This window comes from Mauremys reevesii, linkage group 2, assembly GCF_016161935.1.
Source record: "Mauremys reevesii isolate NIE-2019 linkage group 2, ASM1616193v1, whole genome shotgun sequence".
In the NCBI taxonomy this organism is placed as follows: Eukaryota; Metazoa; Chordata; order Testudines; family Geoemydidae; genus Mauremys; species Mauremys reevesii.
Genome location: NC_052624.1, coordinates 130,684,235 through 130,701,430, shown reverse-complemented (window position 1 = coordinate 130,701,430; position 17,196 = coordinate 130,684,235). Strand labels below are relative to the sequence as shown.

Genomic DNA, 17,196 nt, shown 5'->3' with positions numbered 1-17,196 from the left:
TTACACAAAGAGCAAATCCAGAGAGAGAGAGGAAAAGGTACATAAACAGTGACAGTAGGAGAAAAGAAAAAGTGTCTGGAAGGGAAAGAAAGGAAGCTCAAATACATGGGAGTCACTTTTAGTTTATAGAAAGTTGAATGCCAAAATATCACAATAAAATGCATACTAGACTGATTTTTATGTATTGGGCATGTAATTGTATGGACAGAATAGGATTTAGGAGACTATTATGTTCTATCAGTTCTATTCTATATAGATTTTGACACCAAGTTCATCAGTGTAGTATCTGAGTTCCTTCCAGTAGTGCATTAAATCACACATCTGTCACATGTTGTTTGTACTCTTATTCTCTTCCCCAGAGAAAGAGACCCGTGTGCAGCAGTGTATCTTATTTTGGTAGTGTGTATTTTATTTTAGTTTTTTTGTAAATATACATGTTGCTATGTGTTTATATTAGAAATGGGAGTCTAAAATGCATTTTGCTCTTGGAGCAGAAAGTGGCGAGGTTTGTGATGGATCTTTGTTCCTGGGGTAGTTTATTCCACAGTCTTGGACTGCACCCGCAGAAAGTTTTGTCTCCCACACAGATCAAGGAGTTGAGAGTTATTTTTGAGAATTCCATTGTGCCAGAGTTGTTGCTCCTCCGGTGATCTTTTCAATACTCCATGGCCTGGGACTAGGGTAGTTTTACTATAAAGACCGAGACCTTGAACTTGATTTGATATTTTATGGGAAGCTAATGGAGAGAGTGGAGGACAGGTTTGATGTGCTCACAGTAGCCTGTGTTTCTGAGGAGATGTGTTGCAGCATTCTGTACTAACTGGCATATCCTAAGTGCTGACAGCTTCATGCTCAGGTATATTACATTGCTGTAATCCAGCTGAGAGGAGAGGTGTCAAAGCCATAAAAAACTGAGGCCATGTCTTCATCCCTCAGGATGGGGACAGTTTCCTAGCTAAGCAGAGATGGTAGAAAGCATTACTTGTGGATGCTGCTATGCAAGAGCTCAGCATCAGCGAGGAATCCAAGACTATTCCTAGACTACAGATTGAATTGGCCAATTGTGGGTATGTATCTTCAGCCAACAGAGACTACACCGTGGCTGAAAGCTCTTCAGAATATTTTCCTCTGCCCACCAGCATCACCTCTGTCTTGCTTGGGTTTGGGTTCAGCTTCAGTCAGCTGTTCTTCATCCATGAGCTGATTTCATCCCAGCACTGGGCCATATTGATGGTAGTTCTGTGGCCGTTTGTGGTGAAGGATAGGTAGAGCTCTGTATCATCTGCATATTGCTGGCACTTGAGTCCATGTTGTCTGACCAGTTCACCTAGTGTTTGCATGTAGATGTTGAAAAGGACTGTATAGATAATTGATCTTTTTGGAACTCCACCAGTGAGGGGTCTACTTGTTGGGTATGTCCTTCCCGGAAAGACTCAAACCATTTTAGTGCATTACCCTGAACCTGCCACCTCTCTCAGACAAAAGAGCAGAATCTCAGGGTCAACAATGTTATTGCTGCAGAGAGGTCCAACAGTATGAGACTGGAAGTCTGTCCTCTATCAGTTGACAGGAAGAAGTCATCCAGCATTGCCACTAAAATGGTTTTGGTTCCATGTCCTGGTCTGAATCCAGACTGAGCCAGGTCTACAGTGTTAGCTTCAGTTAAGTGAACTTGTAGTTGGCTTTTTGCTAGCTTCTCTATGAGTTTGCTCAGAAATGGGATGTTTGACATGGGGTGATAGTTGGCTAGGACAGATGTATCCAGTGTGGGTTTCTTCAGTGTTAATCAGAGTATTGCATTTTTAAAAGAAGAAGGGAAATTCCTTCTCTGAATGAGACATTGGCAAATTCAGTAGGAGTAGCACCAGTCGTTCACGACTCTCTTTCACAAGCCAGAAAGAGTATAGATCGGATTAATAACTCTTTGGTCAAGACCCCTTTAGGGTGTCTAAAACTTCTTGATGAGTGAATTTGCTGAACTCCAGGAATACACATGGGCTGTTGGCTGGTGGATATAAGTGGAACAGATCCATGCTCTTTGAGAAGGCTTCCTGGATCTTTTCAGTGAAGTAGGATGACAGTTGTGCACCGAGTGTGATGAAGAACTCCAATGCAGGTTGAAGGCATTCCAGATTAATTAATCGGTTTACCAGCCTGGTTAGCTCCTTGGAGGAGGATTTGGTATCCTCAATGGAAGCTGATAGAGAGGTTGTCTTGGACTATAGTATGGCATAGGCTTTCAAGAATTAATTGTTTCATCCTGTTTCAATCAGACTATGTTTTCCACCATTGGTGCTTGAGTTTCTGCCCTTCTCTCTTCATATATCAGTGTGTCAGAAAACCAAGGAGATCTGTGGGTTAGTGGGGAGGAAGAAGCAGTTTGGGGGCTAGCATGTCAAAGGCTGATAGTGTAGAATGGTAATGTTACACCTAGTCCTCGACTCCTCATCCTGTGGACGAGGTGGTGTTGTCCTTTAGCATGCTTTCGTCTCTCCTTGAGTCCACAAATCTTTATGGTGAAATCAGGGTCATTGGTCTTTCTTGTTGCCTGAGTGATGGAAGGTCTCTGACCACTGCCTTAATGATGTAATGCTCTGTCCAGGACAGTGGCTGGGTTGTGATGTCCACTATCTTAACATCTGGGCTGAAAATTAGGTCCAAGGTGTGACCAGTTGTGTGGGTTGGACCAGAATTGACCTGTGAAATTCCTAGGTAGGCAAATGATGAGATGAGTTTTTGTCCTTTTGCATCTGTGACCCTGTCAGAATGCATGCTGAAATCTCCCCAGATGGCAAATCCTGTCTTTTTAAAAACTGTTTATCAAGTTTTGCATAAGTTTGAACATACATTTGCAGCCCTACAATTCTGATGGATTAATACCAAGTGTTCTCTTAATCCACTCTCGCTGGCAGGGCTGGGGAAAAGGGAGGTGGTTGGTAGGCAAAATATTGGTGTCCTGAGTCTTCGTTGATTCTTATACTTCCCCTGAAAAGGCATAAGACTGTCTGTGCATTTCTCTCATTGGGCAGGTGAGAATGATCCTTGTGTAATAAGCCAAACCAAATTCAATGACTGGCCAACTTCCTTCTAAGGTGTCAAGTTACAAAGCTCCTCATCTTCAAAGGTGCATACATTTGTCTGAATACATATCCTAGTTACTACATAATAACTATTGTGTAATTCTATTTTTATTTGGAAAAAAATGTCTTGTATTATATAATAGTTTTTTTTTATTTTATGAATTCAAAATCTCATTATTTGAAGTGTTCTCATCCACTATGCAAGCACAGTAGCAAGTAAAAAAAGTTCTCTGTTATGTTGTTGTGATTTTGTTCTCCCAAACGTTTAAATAATATATTGCTCATGTCTTGTGAGCATGCATGTAATAGTTCTTGCAAAGTTGATCAACAGTCTTTTCAGCTTCTTGGATAATTTATTCTACTAGGTAAGCAAATAAATAAATATTGTATATGAAGTAGGCAACTATAAAAAGCTTAATAAAGTCAGAGAAAAATGTAAATACACACAAACACAGTAACCCCTCCACATTTAAAATAAACAGCCCAGTAACATGGAACTAAATTCTGTCCTCAGATATGCACATGCATATCCCATTGACTTTAGTGGGAATTCTATAAGCATGAAGTTTAATTTCAGTTTTTTAGACTGTCTAATAAGTATTATAATTCACCACTAGCATAACTCCACTAAAGACCTAACATGTTTTTAAAATTGTATATACTACTCTAAAAATACATCATCTGCCACTAAGATGCAGCAACCTCTAGGCTGAAACATGGCACCTAAATAGTAGAACCAGAGTAACTTTTGTTGTCATTGGTCATTGTTATGATGTTCATACATAATTACTTATGGAATTTAAACACATATTATATGGGTAGTGATGCAACAGATAATCAGTTTGGTTTCACTCCTTACACACTCTGGCTATTTTGGTGGTATTCATATTCAGGCAAATCTTAAGTGGAATAATAATTGAGTGCCAAATACTTAAAATGGCCTCCGTCAAATGTCAGTGGCTATCTTAAGTACACTTGGTCTGCATCCTGCCACTCTCACCTTGTGCTGAGATCCTGCCTCATTTTATATGCAGGGCTTACATTATTCTGTGCCAATATAAGGGGGGTGACGAGACCGAACTGGATAAAATAAGAACCAGCCTTATCATTTCATCCCCTTGGAAACTGAAGTGAACCATATCTGAGATTAGAGAAATGTAATCTCACTCAGATTGCTTTTGGATCCTGGGGTTGGGGGCTAGGCAACAGGAGGGAGAGGTGAAACTTCCTGAACCTTCTGTTACTTCCTTCTCACTTTCAAATGCTCAGTTCTGAACTTTTTTTTTAATATAAAGACTGGAGGAAAGTGTGTTTCTATAGTCCATCATACACCACTCCGTTAACCAGCCAAAGGAGGTTATTGGACAGCAATGCAGGGAAGGGGATCTTTCCTCACAATAGATCAGTGATCTATACAGCTAGACCCTGTTGATTGGGGAAGCTCAGGATTCAATTTAGGGACGCTTATTTTCTGTGCTAGAAGTTCATTTTTTCCCAGAATAGGGGTCTAGATCAATACTAGGCATTGGATTGGGGCTCTTCCATTTTAGAAATCAGTGTAACTGATTGCTATAACAGAACATGGCAATCATCAGGGTTTGATAAAAAGTGATTCTGTTTAACTAGGCTTTTAATTAGTTCGTTTATCAATTAGTTACTATTATGAAAAACAGAGAAGGGGAACTCTGTGTGAATAATGGTGCAGTGTTTTTACTGAGTCATCCAGAAGGGTGACTCAAACATGTCATTGTTTTGTTTTGTATATTAACTGTACTGTTGTGGGATACTGTGGTGGTAAATGCAGTGCAAGCGACTGAATAGTCATCACACAGACTACTTGTGTGATAGCACTGAATTTGCTTGTTTCTGCTTTTGTGTGTGTGAGAGAGAGAGACTGTGTACATGAGAACACACAGATTCAGCACTGATGTGTTGCCAGTATTTTAACAAGGGATTTCCACGACATTTTTTACCTCAGCCTGTGTCTCTCTTCTTCCCCCACAACCCAGTGCTTTTCTGGCAACTCTCTACTCTGCTGAGCCACTTGCTGGCTTTTATAATCGACCTCGGACAATCAGACTCAGCTGGGAGGGGATTGATCTGTCACAGGTGAGGCTGGACCTAGCTAACGTTAAAGGGCCAGCCACGTACACTAGCTTTCTCATAACTATAACCAAGGAGAAAAGGCAGCATAACTTGACAAATTAATAATAAGAGCACTTTGCTGAAATATTCTTTGTTCTTGAAAAATATACTGAGTACTGTATATGTTCGGATAGCCCATGGAGAAATGAAGATCTTGTAGTGGGTGTTTATTTTATATTCACCTTGTAATGTGGTTGGGGTTTTTTTTGGAGGGGGGGTGCTCTGTGGGAGTTGGATGGGTGTGTGTGTGGGGGGTAACTTATATTTGATGCAATCTGGTGCATTTAAAAAAAAACAGAAATATTCTATGAGCTCTATGGCTATGTCATCTCTGGCTTGGTAATATCCAGAGAATCAGGGAAATTACCCTAACCCTACCATCAGCTAGTGGCAGGATTTTAACAAGGGGCTGCTCTGAAACCACAAGAGTTTACCTCCAACACAACACCAAGATGCTGAAATTAAACTTTGTGTCCAATAAAAACACACTATCTTATAGTTTATTTTTCCACTATGTTGCATGATGAATATTTACAAAAGATTTCATCACCATGTATTATTCTCTACAGATCCCTTAGCTGAGTCTTAATAAATGTCAAAAATTGCTCCTTTTGTTTTAGCTTCCTTGTATCAGCTTAGTGAAAACCTATTACACCACCATTAAGAAAAACATATGCACTAAGGATGGAATTTTGACATGAGTCTGTCACCCTAAATAAACTAACTCCATTTATAATGCACATGATCAGAATTATGGGTGAACCAGCAGGTGTTATCATATACATTTGGACTCTGAATGTGTTAAAAAGAGGGGCGGGGGGAAGCTTTTCACAGAAGCTGTCATAGTAACACTTATTTCACAAGCTATAATTTGACACATGAACTGAAATTCTTTCTGATTCTTGCAAAGATCATTGAATGAATGCTTGTGTTTGTGTTTCAGGAGCTGCAGTTTGAGAGACTGACTCGAGAACTTGAGGCTGAACGCCAGATTGTAGCCAGCCAACTGGAGAGATGTAAGCTTGGATCAGAGACTGGAAGCATGAGCAGCATTAGGTACTGTACAAATTGCTCATTTGTCTGTCATTGTAATGAATTGCCATTGATAATAAATTGTATTGATCATCTTCTTTTGACAAATTACACACTAGGGAATGTGAGCTTTTGGTAGACTGTTGAAAATGTATATTAAGTGACCTGATTTTTTATTTTCATCTGATATGACAAGATGATGAATCTATGGCATGCTTTGGTGGCAGAATTTTCAGCACCAAAACTATAGGGGCATTGCAATGAAGTAATTGCTATAATCAGTTGAAGTAATTTTTTTTTATTGGAGTGGAAATCTGAACAACTGGGGTGACATCTTGGCCCCTCTGAAGTCAATGACTCTTATTTTCTTCAGTAAAGCCAAGATTTTACCTTCAGACTGTGGTGACTATGAAATCTATATGCTTCAGAAATGATCTTAAAGTTGAAAATCCAGGTCAGTTTCCAGCCAAGACACTTTACTCCACATGCACAAGCACACACATGTAATTACACAAGCATATGTGTTTTCTGACCATCCACCCACCCCACATTCTCCAAGTTCAACGATCAGTTTAAAATATTTAACATATTATTTGAAATATATATAGAATTTCAATGGGCTTTTCAGAAGTCACTGTCCTGTAACATCAATACTTAATTATACAAATGTCAATTTCCTTTTTAAGCCTTTGTTTGCATGTGCTCTATTATAGTAAAGTTATTAGATACATTACATAATTTTCATCCAGAAGTTCAGTATAAGTAATTACAACCATAAATTCGCATATTGAAATTAGGGTGTTTTGACACATATTTGATTAGGCTTGAACCTATTTTTTAAAAGAGTAATCTTAGTAGAAGAAACTTGTTTTAGGTTATTGTTAAATGCCTTATACTTCAAACCCTTTCTCATGTGAGTAATCTCAGTGAAATCTTTAGGATTATTTATGTTAAACTTTTGTAGAGTTGGGCCTCTACATGGCTCAAGGTAACAAAGGGTAGGTTCTTTCAGTTTTCTCTCTCTATCTCTCTCTCTGTCTCTCTCGCACACGTGCACTCTCACACACCTATGATTTATTAGCTTGAATTATTTTGAAGTATAAAGAAGACATAATTTCTGATAGTCTGTGTTCACATACATTTCAGAAGAAAACCAGTTCTACAAAGTGTTAAACAGTAATTTTGTCAAAAAGTATTCTAGATCCAGATGCAGATCTACTTCACTATCCATAAACCAAAATGATAAGGCTAATATCTGTTTAATACAAAAGACCGAGCATGACACGTCATTCTGTTTTGAATTTTGTTAGACTTTACCAGAAAAGGTTCAGAAAAATCCTTTACTGTATGAATAACTATTCCTCTATTCAAGTAATTCAAATTACACCTCAATCAAGAAGATGGTGGTTTTGCAGGGAATATAGGAAGCCTCTGAAATAATTTATTAATAAAATGCTAAAGGGGCTAAAGTCTAGCAGTTCAGTTAAAATAATAATAAAAAGTCTCTCACCAATTAAGTTGAGCCAAGAAGTGAGGTTGACTTTAAACAAGGATACACCATTCCTTATCAGTAAGCATTTTGAACTTTTTTTCTAATAGTTAGTGTCTTGTTTATATTCCAGAACAACTCTTCTCAGATTAAAGACCAATTTTAGCCCAATAATTTCAATTATAGAAAGCCACATTCATTCAAAATGAAATATCTGAAAAGTTTAAGTATGCTAGTATTTGGTTTCAGGAAAACTACTTAAACTACATTGAAAGAATTACAGTAACTCCTTGCTTAAGGTTGTAGTTATGTTCCTGAAAAAATGCGACTTTAAGCGAAATGATGTTAAGCAAATCCAATTTCCCCATAAGAATTATTGTAAATAGGGGGGATTAGGTTCCAGGAACATTTTTGTAACCAGACAAAAAAACTAAAAACAATTTAATACTGTACACAGCGATGATGATTGTGAAGCTTGGTTGAGGTGGTGAAGAAGAGGGTGGGATATTTCCCAGGGAATGCCTTGCTGCTAAATGATGAACTAGCATTCAGCTGAGCCCTCAAGAGTTAACACATTGTTGTTAATGTAGCCTCACACTCTACAAGGCAGCAGGAATGGAGGGAGGGAAGACAGCATGGCAGACAGAGACACACACCCTGTGTGTGGGAGAGAGAGAGAGATGCGCATTGCCCCTTTAAGTACACTGACCCCATTCTAAGTAAACTGCCTTTTTAAGTATATCAGCAAGTTGAGACAGCAGCTGCACCGAGCAAGCTCCCTACATCCTGAGCCCTGTCCTGTCTCCACCCTGCTCTATATGGAGAAGGGGTAAGTGGATGGCAGGAGCAGGGGGGAAGCGGGACACCCTGACATTAGCCCCCCTCTTTCCCCCACCCTGCACAGCAAGCAGGAGGCTCCCGGGAGCAGCTCCAAGGCAGAGGGCAGGAGCAGCACATGGCAGTGGGGGCGGGACAGCTGAACTGCTGGCAATTGATAGCTTGCTGGGCGGCTGCCACACAGGGAACTTAGGGGATCGAGGAGCTGATAGGGGGGCTGCCGGTCCACCCTGGTTCCAAGTCCCCACCAGCTAGCTGCAACAGGCTGCTCTTCCTGCAAGCAGTGGACAAAGCGGGCGGCTGCCAAATGACGTTATAAGGGAGCATTGTGCAACTTTAAATGAGCATGTTCTTTAATTGATCAGCAACGTAACAACAAAACAACATTAATGGGGATGACTTTAAGTGAGGAGTTACTGTACATTATTTTCTAAGTTTTCCAGACAATCGCCATATGAAATAAAGAATCCTCTGGTTTCTATGATTGCTAGGAGATGGGGGCGGGGTGTAAGTCATGCTTCTTGGTTTATCAACAGCCCCCAGGTCATTTAAAAATCTCTAAAAGAGACTGTTCAGTCTTTTAAGGAGTTTGGGAATGTGATTGTTGATTTGTTTCAGGAAAATGTTAATAGCTGCACCAACTCAAGAGATTTCATCTAAAACATTTGTCACTGGCCCCAGATACCTTTTACTTACCAAAATTTAGAGTTTCTGGGTTTTAGAGTATTTAAAAAAAAATTGAAATTGCATGGTCCAAAAGCAGGCAGTTAATAGGTTAACATCAAATCAAGCTTTTCAGAATTAGCACATTCATATGAAATTAAACAATAATCTAGACCACGGCATTGTATCTTTCTTGTTTTTATTTGGAGGACTTAAGAAAAGTATTGAATTTTCTTAGTTCTAACTTTAAAAAAAATAGAATTCCTTATTTCCAAGTCCAGTCAAACATTAAATGGTGTAAGTGAGGGTGAAGTTCACACTTACTGATAATTCATCCATATTTCAGTTTGTCCTAGTTTCTATCGCGGTTTAAACAGAGGCATCAAAATCTGAGTAGGGAGAATTGCTACATTAAATAAAATACAGTGAATCATACATGCCACAAAATGATAACATAATAGTTTCTGGTCTATCAAGGGTTCGTCATCTCTAGAAGGAGGCTTGCTTAAAATACTGCCTTTTAATATCTACTATTCTGCAAAGAGATAAATGGTTTTCACATCATAATTGCTCTTTCAGTGTAATGTGATTTAAATAATTTAGTTTATATGTCACCTTCTTGTTTTGTTCATTCAAACTCTAAGAGCAAATTTGTAAAGAAACAGACTGAAACTGATTCCATTCTGTATGTAATGGTCTTCAAGACCGATGGTCGTCATTAATTCAGATGTTCATAGATTTTCCCTTGAATTAGAGGTGAAGATACTACACACTACTGAAATCCCACAAGGGATTCTTCTCCTGTAGATTTGCTGTTAATGCAGTGACTTCTACACCTATAATGATGCTCTGAGCAGTTAGCAGGTTTTCAAAACAAAGTAATGAAAATTAATTTCAAAGTGTCTCAAATCTTCAGTACCCAAATCATTTGACGTAAATTCTTGGGCGTGGTGGATAAATGATAAATACTATAAGGAAGCTGATTGATTATAGATTTGGGTTGGGATAGGATTACTGCTTTTATAAAAGTATCTACAATTAACATTGGATAAGCTCACATTAACATGTGCCTTTTCTTGGTGATATTATTTTAAACAATATCTTTAGGGCATTCATAGTTTTGGCATTGACTGACAGGGGAAAACTAAGGTGGTAAGGACAATTTCAAGGAGCTGATTGAAGTCCTGAGCTATATGAACTGTTTCCACTGCATGAATATTTTATATGTGGAATAAACAGGAAAGTTTCCTGTTTACAAATAATTGCATTTTCTTTTTGTTACTATTGTGATTAGGTTATGACAAATTATATTTTTAGCCCAGGAAAATGTAAAATATATGGACCCAGAATCAGGGGCGGCTCTAGAGCCCAGCGGGCGCGCGGGGGGGGGGGCGGCGGCGGGCGGGGCGGCGCGGCTGCGCGCGCCTGCTGCCTGTCGGCGGGACGGGAGGGAGCGACCGGACGACCGCCGGACGCCTGCAGGGCTGGCGATCGGTTGTTCCGCTGACCGGCGCTGCTCCCGCAGGGCAGAGGGCGGCGCATCGGTAGCTCAACCGAGCCGACGCAGCACGCGACCTGCGGAGGTCCAGCCAGCGCGACTGGCGGATCCTCGATCCGTCATGCCGCGCATGCCCGCGCAGGTCCGCGCCCCGCTGGGGCGCCGCGGGCATGATTTTGGGGGCCAAATTTGTAGAGCCGCCCCTGCCCAGAATAATCCCTTTAGATTCATGTGCATTTTTGCCATGCTATCACCGAGCATGAAAGGGGGCTCAGCTGCCTCCAAGACACCAACCCTCTTTTTGAATACAATGTGGCAGCTGCTTTATGGGACTGAGGTTTATGCTGAGGAAAAGGGAGGAGACTGGGTGGGACAGTGGAAGGAGCAGGCAGGTCAGCCTGGGACCCAGGGAAAGGTTTGTGATGCAAGTTACCCCCTCTCCAGTGCAACAAAGAATACTTGGTAAAGCTCATAAAGCCCAATGTCTCTATTATATTTTCTACAGAGCCCTTTCCTGAGCATCACTTTCCTTATCTGTAAATTGGGGACAATTTCCTTTATGAAGCACTCTGAGATCTGTAGGTGAAAATTTGTTATAGAAGTACTGACTTTTATTATTTTATGTCAGTAAAAGGAAACAGTCCTTAGCACAATATGCCTCTGTCATAGCAGTAAGCAGGAGGCCTGACGTGGGCTTGTGGGCAACTGGACATTTACCAGAGAGTCAGCCTCCTAGAATGCCACAGTAAGGAGGGCCCAGATGAACCCTTCATAGTCATCAGCAGGATAATCTTTGATGGGTTCACTAGCACTCCAACAACTCCCTACTGGGCCCCCTTGCACCTTCTCTGCTCAGCTCTTCATAGAAGGCCATGTAGTAACCATCCCTCTCCACTGCCACTGTTCACAGCACTTGGACCGTTTCCCTTCAAGACCTGGTGCCTTTCCTTCTCTCCACAAATAAGCCTGGCTCTCTAGCACTCTGTCTGACTAAAAAAAATATAAATTGCTAGTGGGAGGGAGAGGACAGAGCCATGCTGTGTATGCAGCAGGTGCTGCGAGGTGGAGTGCAGGAAGAAATGCAGAAGGAGCAGACACTGCGGATTGCAGGACCCACAAACACACACTCACACAGACCCACACAAATACATCCAATACTAGAGCGAAGTACAAAAGGAGAATACAAAGATGAGGAGGGTGGAGGTGGGTAGGAACCCTGTACGTGGGAAGAAACGGGAGTAAAAGGGGAGCGAAGGAGGTACAGAGATGGGTAAGGGATACAGGAGGTAACAACAAGAGTAGGAGTGAAAGCAGTGGTTAAAAGCTTGTAAGGAAAGAGGGTGGGACACTGGAAATGGAAGGGGTAGAATCAATATCATTCTGAAATTCGCCTCCCTCCCCCCCAAAGTTTCAAATTCCCACATTGACAAAAATCTGAGAAGGGAAGGGAGATCACCCTGTACAGATAACAGTGAAACAAAGAAAACTGTAGAAACAAAGAAAACTTCAAGCTAGTAATTAAAAAAATAAATGCCATAAATCTGCTGTGTGGGTTAATTTCAGCATCGTTTTCTTTATCTGGTATGTTCTAATTTTTTTCTATAGCAGTTGCGTTAAAGCATTTTTTTTTCAACCACTGGTAAAAATCTATATGCACCCCCTTCCCCAGCAATAATGTTCCTTGTGATCAAATATTTGTGAGCTAGAAAAGCAGTAGAGAACTACAGCTATTATGGTATTGTGTGTTTAAGTAAACTCCTTGACATTTTTACAATGGGGTACCATTTGTTCTACAGCGTTTTCAAAATGTACTTGAGGGATAAAGGTAGGATCACAGTAGAGGTGGTAATGCAATTCCCAGGCAGATGAATTATGAAGCCTCAAATGGAGCAGAATGAAATCTTGAGAGAAAGAGTGAGTGCATTCTATGCGTCTTTTTTATAGTATTTAAGGTATTCTAAATATATGAAACAAGTCTTTTTTAAACTGTCACTTGCTTCCAAAATCATACTTAAACAAGTGTAAAAAGAGCTAAAATCCATTTTGCTGTGGATCTGTTTCTGAAAGCCACGGTTTTGACGAAGCTGAATAACTCTTTTAAATGAAATAATTTAGTTAACACTGAATCCTTCTAGTTAAACGGTTCATTTAAAAAATCTACTTTTAATCTCCAAAGATAAAACACTCTTTTTCTTTAAAGAGTATCTGGCAGAAATGAGTCAACATCAGAAATTACAATTTTTGTTGATGTTTATGTGCCTGCAGCTTGAAAGTTAAAAGATATTTTAAAAACTCACTTTTAAAAATTAGTTTTGTTTACCAAAAAAAAGAAGTGAGTACATGCAGATTTCTGCAATGATGTCACCATTTTCTGAAGTCAATTTAGTCCATTATTCAGCAGATCTTTCTGATCATGAAGAAATAATCAAACTGGACTGATTGTAATCAGCATATTTTAATACTGTGAACATTTTCATTATTTTTTACACTTTGAAATAATTATCTCAAAAGATGTAAAGGGATATTTGTTTTGTTTCTTTTTAATCTTGTCTGTTCCTTTGGGATTGAGCACCCAACACCAAGGAATACCAGCAGCTGAGTGTAGGCCTACATTTGAATTTTTATCGTGGTCTTTAAAAAAGTCTGTAGAAGGGCAAACTTAGTACCTGCTATTATGGGAGAACATGACATTCTCATCAGCGAACTAAGGAAATGTGGTCTAGATGAAACTAGGTAAGATAGATGCAAAACTGGTGAAACCTGTACTCAGAGTAGTTATTGATAGTTTGCTGTCAAACTAGGAGGACATACCTAGTGGAGTCCCACAGGGGTCTGTCCTGGGTCCTGTTGTTATTCAGTATTTTCATTAATTACTCAGTCAATGAAGTGTAAACTATATTTAAAAAAAAATAGTGGATGACACCAAGCTGAGAGCGGGTGCTAGCACTTTGGAGGACAGGATTAGAATTCAAAATAATCTTGACAAATTGGATGATTGGTCTGAAATCAACAACTTGAAAATCAATAAAGATAAGTGCAAAGCATGCACTTAGAAAGGAAGAAAATCAAATGCACAACTACAAAATAGGGTATAACTGGCTAAGCAGTAATTCTGCAGAAAAGGATCTGGGAGGTTATAATAGATCACAACTTGAATATGAGTCAATAATGTGATGCAGTTGCAAAACAAGTTTATTTCATTTTAGGGTGTATTAAAGGGAAAGTTGATGTCAGATGTGAGAACTGTCCTGCTCTACTCGGCACTGGTGAGGCCTCAGCTGGAATACTGGGTCTGGTTTTGGGCACCATGCTTACAGATGGGGGGCAAATTGGAGGGAGTCCAGAGGACAGCAGCAACAACAAAAAATGGTTTAGAAAACATATGAGGAAAGGCTTAAAAAAAAGACATAAAAATAAAAAGACTGAGTGAGAAGAGAAGACTAGGTGGGGGGACCTGACAACAGAATCCAAATATATTAAGGGCTGTTAAAAAAGAGGATGGTGATCAATTGTTCTCTGAAAGTAGAACAAGAATTAATGAGCTTAATCTGCAGCAAGGGAGATTTAGGATAGATATTGGAGGGGAAAAAAATCTAACTATAAAGATAGTTAAACACTGGAATAATTTTCCAAGGTAGGGATGATTTAGGTGTACTTGGTCCTGCCTCAGCACAGGAGACTGGACTAGGTGAGATCTCAAGGTCTCTTCTAGCCCTGTATTTTATGATTCCATTATTAACACACATGAATGTACACTACTGTAAATTCTAATATAGACACTAACAAATATTTGCTCCAGGGCATAAATGTTTTTGCTAATTTTATAGAACTCTGTTGCCTAGGGTTAAACACAACCAACAATGTTTCTGTCCTGTAAACCCTAAATTAATAATCAAATTAGTTAACATGTTAAAATATTACTATCAGTTGAGGTGTGGACATAGCCTATCAGAACATACTTTTTTAGAAATAGTTGAATTATTCAATCTCTGCATAAGCTGTTGATACAGGAGTTGATATCTCCAGTGATGACCTGTTCAGTGTGTTATCAGGACTAACCCAGTCAATACCCTGGACTGAGCATTTGTCACTTTTAGAGCCAGACTTGTCAGTGACCTTCCTGGCTACCTACTCTGTGTCAGAGTTTTAGCAGCTCCCGTGTCTGTCAGTCACAACCTAAATGGGAAGCCAGTCACAGTGTGAGTTGTCTCCGAAGACCTATTCTTCTTACCTTACATGTATTATCATGCCTTGATACGACATCTTAACACAACAATCTGCATCTGGGATATCTGACAAACAAGATGAGAATGAACAAAAAGATTCCTCAACCCTGTGGACATAATTGTAAATTGTATTTATTGATGAGGTATGCAATTCATTTAGACCCAAATGGACATCACCCTAATAGTGATTTCATTGTTTCTTATAAATAATATAATCATGTTTTCTTGAAACTGCAGATTTAGGAAACATTGTACTGGCTAAAGAAACATCATTTCTAGCCTCATTTTTGTATCTTGTTCTCATTTTGAGTGTACTTCACACATTTGGGCCTTGGCAGGTTGAAAGTTATGCCTACAGCTCAACTGTGAAGCACCATGTGGTTATGATTTGGATCAATACATGCATGCAAAAATCAATTACAGGCATGGACAAACAGCTCTTTATCTGTGCAGTATTCTGATCCCGTGCTCTTTGCTGAGCTTGGTTTGTTTTCTCTAGATACAGTTTTATACCCATATTATAAGCAAGCTGTTCAACTGAAAAACTAAAATGGAAATATTAAGACAACTCTTAGGACTAAACTCTGTCCTTGGATGCATGTTTAGCTCCATTTGCCTTAAGTGAGAGCTGCATAGCCACCTGAGGATGTCATTTGAATGGAAGGGCGGATGTCTTTCTCCCCAAGTTTATTGCACAAATCTTCCTAAGCAAAAGAGCAACTTATTTTTCTTTTATCTTGAGTTTTCTATAGATATTTCCTGAGTATTGTAACATTATTACAAGTAATTTTTTTTAAATCATTGCATAGATAAAGTAAATTTTTATTGAAAAAAAAAAGTCTAGAAAATGAGAAATATGTTGTTGTTTCAGGCTTAAAGAAGCCAGAAGCATTTATATTTGTATATGAATCAGGGTTTCTGCATTTCACAGTAGCATATGTATCATCTGATTTTATTGGCTTCAGTGGAAATAATTTCTGTTAAGCATATACTCTAGTGTATAGTATCCTAGCCCATGTCTACATTGCATATTTTCCTCTCTTGGAGATGCATAGGTTGTACCATTTGTTTACTGGGAAAAATTTTGATTCACTAAAGAATGTATAAATTTTGTAACCACTGAAAAATTGTTGAGCTAATTGTGCAGGAGATCAAATTTTGATAGCTAAATCCTTAAGGTCCGTGATTTCTGGAAAAATAATCAAGTATAGGTGCAATACATTGTAACCTATGTAGTAAGCAGTGATTTTTTTTGTGTGCATTGCTTACAGTTAAAACAAACAAAAAAACATAAATAGCCATTTGAGAAGGAAACTTTCTGGACAACAAATGTGGATAACCAATCTAATTTATATCAGAATTGCACAAGCATATGCTAAAGGCTAGCTACTGATTTTTAAACATATATTTAGGTACTAGCAATGTGCATAAATGAGTTACAATATTTTAATGTTATATTTTCAGCAAAAAATAGTTTTTTTCAACTAGTATTAGATTCTGAACATGCTAAATGGCAAGATAAAATGTGTTGAAAAATACTTTAAAATTAAACCGTGATAAGAAATGTAGACAAACCTAAAATATGATATGCTGACAGCAATCTTTGAATCTATGACAAAAAATATTAGTAGCTTCAGATAGTGGTGTTTTTTTTTGTTTTTTTTTAAGTTACAATACGTATAGTATACCAAGAATATGCTCTCCATTTTTTTCTCTGGGGACTTTTAATACGAGACTGTAACAACAACAACAAAACCCAGAGAGAAATATCATTAGGAATAATTTCAGGAAAAAAAAAGATGGGTTGCATAAGGGACAATCTCTAAACTGTAAATGGTGTGTTGCTTTTAGATAGCATTGGGGAATAAAATCTAGAAACATCTATAATTTTTAGGACAATCCTTTTACAAACGGAGACATAAAACACTTACTGTCACAGTAGGGTGTTCCATGTAGCTAAATCAGTTTCTGTGTAAATCTATGGCTTTACTTTTGCTTTTTATCAGATGACCGGGTTATTTTTTGTTTCTGTTTCTACTCTCAGCTTCATATGAGTTTAGAGACCTAGGAATAGGACTATTGGATCAGACCAGTGGTCCATCTAACCCAATATCTTGTTTCTGACAGTGATCAGTATTAGATGCTTTGGAGAAAGGTGCAAAATACACCTGCAGCTGGTACTTAGGAAGAAACTTTCCCTATAGTCAGGTTATTCTATAATTCCAT

General features: G+C 38.9%; 1 protein-coding gene across 3 annotated transcripts in view; it reads left to right on the top strand.

Moving 5' to 3' along the window:
• CTNND2 (catenin delta 2) overlaps positions 1 to 17,196 on the top strand; it is a 1,145,701-nt gene that overhangs the window by 443,509 nt on the left and 684,996 nt on the right. For all 3 annotated transcript variants that reach the window (XM_039524144.1, XM_039524145.1, XM_039524146.1), the window contains exon 3: positions 6,169 to 6,281. In XM_039524144.1, coding sequence (XP_039380078.1) covers positions 6,169 to 6,281 — 113 coding nt within the window. The remainder of the gene's footprint in view (positions 1 to 6,168; positions 6,282 to 17,196) is intronic.